General features: G+C 46.8%; 1 protein-coding gene across 1 annotated transcript; it reads right to left on the bottom strand.

Moving 5' to 3' along the window:
* Positions 1-2,460: 2,460 nt before the first annotated feature.
* On the bottom strand, positions 2,461-4,955 carry NR0B1 (nuclear receptor subfamily 0 group B member 1). Its single transcript, XM_030476650.1, has 2 exons — positions 4,242-4,955; positions 2,461-2,999 (listed from the first exon to the last, which is right to left on the bottom strand). The coding sequence occupies exons 1-2, from the start codon at positions 4,825-4,827 to the stop codon at positions 2,755-2,757; spliced, it is 831 nt and encodes a 276-aa protein (XP_030332510.1). The 5' UTR covers positions 4,828-4,955; the 3' UTR covers positions 2,461-2,754.
* Between the last annotated feature and the right edge of the window lie 406 nt (positions 4,956-5,361).

Here is a 5,361-nt window from a genome sequence, read left to right as displayed (position 1 = left end):
GGCACATTGTTCACACACTAAAATCAGACCCTTCCCCACCGTTCTAGAACCATACTAAGTCTCTTCTCTCGCACTCCTGCGTGATTCTCCTCATCTTCAACTTGGCTCCTCCTACAAGTCTTCTTTTGATTTCTTGTTTTGTAGTTCCTGTCCATCTGACCTAGGAAGAGATACTTCCTTTTGCCAGTTCTCTGCAGAAGCCCTGATAAATTGGTTTTTCCTTTCAGATTTCCTACTTATATTTTCCAAGTGTTTCCATCTGAATAGACAACAGCTATATGACTAACAGTATTGCTGGCCCAAGAGAAATAGGTTATAGTGAGTTCAAGGTGGATTTGTTGTGCACAGAAGCAATATTTTTCATGACAACTTCAGAAAATTGAGCAGAATGCAGAATTTGTTCAGATATCAAATCTGGAGATGCAAGCAGGTCCACCCGAGTGATGAAAACGTTTGTATTTTAGTGGCACAATAGATCCAAACAGTCTCAAGGTAACTGTTCAGCTGAAAATCCTTGCCTGTGACCATGGTTCAGCTATTACAGCTAATTGTTAGGAGTGCTGCCAACAAGCCTCTTCTGCCACCCAGCAGAAAAGCCTGAACAGTAGCGTGTATATTAACAAATTCTCAGTGGCAATGAAGTTGTTTTAGTCTGAGGCTGTTGAATTTTTTGAGTCCTTACCAAGATTCATCATATGCCACTAACCACCATTTAAATGTTTTATCATCGTGCTTTGTGCTTTTGTGAAAAGAGATTTCTTTGTCAGGCACCCTTGAAATCTAACTGTTGTAAGCTCATATGCTGTTTACAGTGAAGGAGGGAAACATATATTCATGTTACAGAGATATTAGATAAGCTCAGAAGCTATTGTAAACTCACAGAACATTTATACATACACAGTAAATATTCTCCATATGTATATGTTTATATAGGTATGTGTATGTTTATATTTGTTATATGCTGTGTACACACATATGGGAGCATCAATATAACGTAAAGACTAAACCTGCTCTATTATGATCTGAGCAGGTCTGAAGCATGGACTGGTAGTTAAGAGCACTTTACTTACATGCTTTGTGTTCTTTGGAATTTTTGGGGAGCTCCTCAGAGCATGTGACGCTACCCAGGGTTACATGAGCACCAGAAGAGCATGCATTTATGCTACACCATTGCTTTTCAGGATGGGGGGTGCATTTCTTGCTTTGTTTCTTTTGCTCTGTGACAGTATCCGAGTCCATGATGAGGTTCTTATTGCCACAGCAATACAAACCTCAGTGATAGTACTTATGGACGAGCTTGTCCCACTAGGAATGTTTGGCTACTATTTTCCATAACTTTTATCCAGGTAGGCACAAGAGAGCAACAGCCCCCCCAGCCCCTCTACCTGAGTGTTGGACCTGTGATTATCCTTTGCGCAAGGTGGCAGCAAAAGAAAGATCTTCGAGCTCATTCCTCTCTCCCCCATACATCTGCTATCAAGGAAAGTAACTGCTTCAAGTTCATAGTGTTTAAAAAACACCTCTTACTGATAGTGGTGAATATATATGTAAATTATACTTAGAGTTACCAATATCTGTTAACTTGGGATCACTTTCACACTTCTTTCTCCTTTCTTTAACAATATTCCCCAGGTGAAAGGCTAGAAAATTGCATGCAGAGAAAGGAAAACCATGAAATAAATACCCCTTAAATCCCTCATTTTCCCTTTCTGATTTCATGTTTAAAAGAGTTTTTTCAACAAAACCACAACTGTGTTGGGAGAATGGATCAAGCCCAAGACTTGATCCATAAGGACTCAAAAAAGTAAATAAATGTAGAAGCTTGACGCTGAATAATGTTCATGCTAGCTAAACAAATTCTGATGGATGTGCCAGTGGTATACCGTGTCTCAGCAGTAATTTTGTATTTCTATTTGAAAAAGTAGTCTGAAGAATCTGGCTATGGCAACCCGAGCTAGGAATTACCTGGATGAAAAACAAGTGTGAAGTCCACACGAGTAGTTCTCCTGACCTTATTCAGCATTTGCTGTTCAGATATTTTTAGAGGTGTTTTTCTTTTTTCTTCATCGTTTTGGAGACTAGAGTTACTTTGTTCTCCTGGAGCCCAACATGTGTTGAATGGAATGTTTTACTGTAAGTATCAGAGTTGACCAAGCTCTTTAAGCCTCAAAATATTCCTAACACATCTTCCCCTTCTGGAAGAAAATCTTAGGGGAATAATTTCTTTAATATTCTTTAAATACTTCAACTCTGTTGAAGTCAATAGAAGTAGTTCGCTGACTGCAGAAAGTCTTTGATAGAGCCAGTATTTGAAGCAGGAGTAGAACAGTGGCTCTTCCAATGTTACTGAAATATGCAAAGTAAATGGCTTGTTCCTTCCCCCTTTCTGCATGTCAATTACATTTAAAATGTAAACCTAAACTGCTGCTTACTTTTAAAAAGCAGGGATTACTCACCTTGAAAGTACAATATAGTAAATATGACCTTTATTCAGAAACATGGTACAAGAAAAGCCAGTCGACTTTGGATATGAACATTCTCCACAACTTTAAAGCTTGTTTTGATGACTGTAATCTTATTCCAAAACCACAGTGCTTAATAAAAATTAATTTCAGAACTTGAAGAATATTTTATTAAGGAATACAAAAATACTATCTATGTAAAAACAATAAGTTAGTTTATTTACAGTACTTTACACTATTATGCTCTAGGGCTTCCTTCGCAATGGACTTATTTTCATTATTTTACATGCCTTTATAATTTTGCACAAAGCATTTCCAAAAGCATGTCATCCATGTTCACTGCCCCAATGATGGGCCTAAAGAATAATTCAGCAATCATATTAGCATTAATAGATCTTAGCAAGGATAGAACAACATTCAGCTTGGCAAATCTGGCTTCATCACCTCTGTGAATGAGTCTGACATGTTCATTTAGAGCTTGTTGTGCTTCTCTCTGCAGTCCTTCAATGTACTGTGTACACTGCAGTCCAGGTAGATCTGAAAAGAAGAATAAATTATTTCTTTTACATAGGTTTTGTTTATAAAACAATATTGTTTTTACTGAACAACTACTAACAGCTTACAGATTGAATTTATCACTCAAGGAATGAAGCAGATGAAGTTGCTAGAGGACTTCTTGTATGCAGAATCAACATGCCAGATTTCATAGGGCAGTTTAGAATCTTATGTTGGTGTTCTGGACACTCAATACTCTTCTTCACTACACAAACTTGAAATACAGCATTTGCATACATTCTCTTAAGTGTTAAATAAATTAGCTGATAAAGCAAAAACTATCATTGCAGAATGCTCTCCAAAACACCTTTAGAGTGGCAAATGCAATCTGTAAACTGTGGGGAAGGTAATAAACATAACTCATTAACTTGTTGACTTCTACAAAGTGCATTATTCACATGTAAGGAATCTTTTGACAACTGTTTCTGAATAGCTCCAGATTACAAGTAGCAAGAAGCATTAACTCCAACGTACGACAAAGTTTCCTGGTGAAGCACAGTAAAGATACTGAAGGACAGGGAGTGCAGAATCTTCCCTTTCAGCCTAACAGTTTCATAGTGGGGATGTACGAAGAGCCCCGTCCCACCCTCACACGGTAGTGCATACTTGGGGAGTGCCTCATCCAACCCGCCAGCTACCTTTCAGGTAAGGCACGACATGATAATCAATCACTCGTTAGAACTGCATTTACAGAAGTCTCCACAAAGAGAGAAGGGAGGAAAACCCCACGTCATAAATACTACACACAAAGCCGAAACAGCATTTTGTTCTTGGAGGTCAGGGGGAGCTAGTTAGACCCTGGGGGCTGGCGACCCCGCCAGGCGCCTGGGATCGAAACGAACCAGGAAGCGCTGCTGGCCCCTAACCTTCCCTAGGCGGCTGCCGCGGGTTTGTTCTGTTCGAGGAAAACCTTTGTGGAAGGCGCCAGCGCCCGGGACACCCCATGAGCCGTAGCCGGACCCCCTCCACCAGGTAACTGCAGGCGAGGTGGCCGTGATCGGCTCCCTGCCCGCCAGCCAGGGCCCCAGTATGGGACAGTGGGTGAAACCTTGCTCCGCGTCCCCCTCCTCCGCCACCTCTTTCCCTCTGAGGAAGAACCCCGGGTCCCCTCCGCTGCACTGGGGACACAAACGGGCTCTCCGCGTCAACCCTCTCCCCGCCCGTCCCCCCGTTCCCCGCGGTAGAGAGACCCCCGCCGCCCCACCACCGCGGCCGGTCACTCACCAGGGTTGAAGAGCACCGTCCCCTTGAGGTAAGCGTACTCTTTGGTGCTGATATCCAGGCTCCAGCACTTGGCCAGGAAGCCCTTGATAGCCTGAATCTCGCCGGTCGAGGGCAGGTGCGGGCCGTGGTGCGGTCGGCCCGGCGCCGGTCCCCGCCGCGGGGGCTGCTCGCCCTGCCGCCGGGTGGTGAGGATCCTCTGCAGCATGCTGGGCTCCGCGCTCTCCACCGTCTCCAAGTGCACCCGGTCCTGCGCCAGCCCCAGGAGCAGCAGGGAAGCCCAGCAGCTGCGGACCAGCAGGAGCTGCTCCTCCAGGGGCAACTCCTGGAAGCAGGGCACGTTCTGGACGAAGCGCAGCGTCTTCACCAGCACTGCCGAGGCCGCCTTGCAGGCGACCTGCGGGCTCCTCAGTGCCACCCGCCGCCGGGACCCGCACGGACAGCCGCGGGACACCTCCCCCTGCCCCCGCCTCGGCCCCAGCCCCTCCGGCGGAGCCGCCCGCTCCTCGCTCTTGAGGATGTTGTAGAGGATGCTGCTGTGCCGCCGGCTGTCAGAGCAGCAGCGGCAGCAGCGCTCCACGCACGCCATGGCACTCGGGTGTACGGCGCCGGCAGGGCTGAGTGGAGCTGAGGTGCCCGAGAGGCTCAGAGGGGTTGTCCCCTCTGCCTCAGCCTGCCGGGAGGCGTGCACTGCTCGTCCTCTGCCCGGCTCGTAACTTATTTATAGCCGGCGGCTGGGTGTATGTGTGCGTGCGTGTGTGTGCAGCCGCAGGCGTGTACCGACGGATCAGAGGGGCAGACGCTTTACTGGCTGGAAAAGAGAGAGGGGGATAGAATAAAAGAAAGCCCTCCTCCTCCTCCTCCTTTGCTGAGAGAGCGATACATAGAGGGAGCCGGCGAACCGGCCGCCCCTGCCGGCACCCTCGGCCCGGTTTGTATTATGCCGGGTGTCTTGGAGCAGGGCAGGGCAGGACGAGGAAGGCAGCTCAGGCTGCCGTCTCCTTTTACCGCCGCCATGAGTTGCCGCCTTCCTCGAGACCCCCGCGGGTTCTCGTCGCAAAATCTTTACTGGCCCCGTTCCCCTCCCAACTTGTAGCCGAGCGGCCCTGGGCAGGAGGGAAGG

The sequence above is a fragment of the Strigops habroptila genome, chromosome 2, assembly GCF_004027225.2.
Source record: "Strigops habroptila isolate Jane chromosome 2, bStrHab1.2.pri, whole genome shotgun sequence".
Taxonomy (NCBI): domain Eukaryota; kingdom Metazoa; phylum Chordata; class Aves; order Psittaciformes; family Psittacidae; genus Strigops; species Strigops habroptila.
Note: the sequence above shows the minus strand (reverse complement) of the source record. Positions and strands in the feature narration are given on the sequence as shown.

Bases quoted from the DNA above. Each gene is read 5' to 3' on its own strand.
- NR0B1 (XM_030476650.1), bottom strand. From the start codon at position 4,827: ATGGCGTGCGTGGAGCGCTGCTGCCGCTGCTGCTCTGACAGCCGGCGG. The intron at 3,000-4,241 runs GTGAGTGACCGG...TCTTCTTTTCAG, and splicing joins GACGGTGCTCTTCAACCCTG to ATCTACCTGGACTGCAGTGT.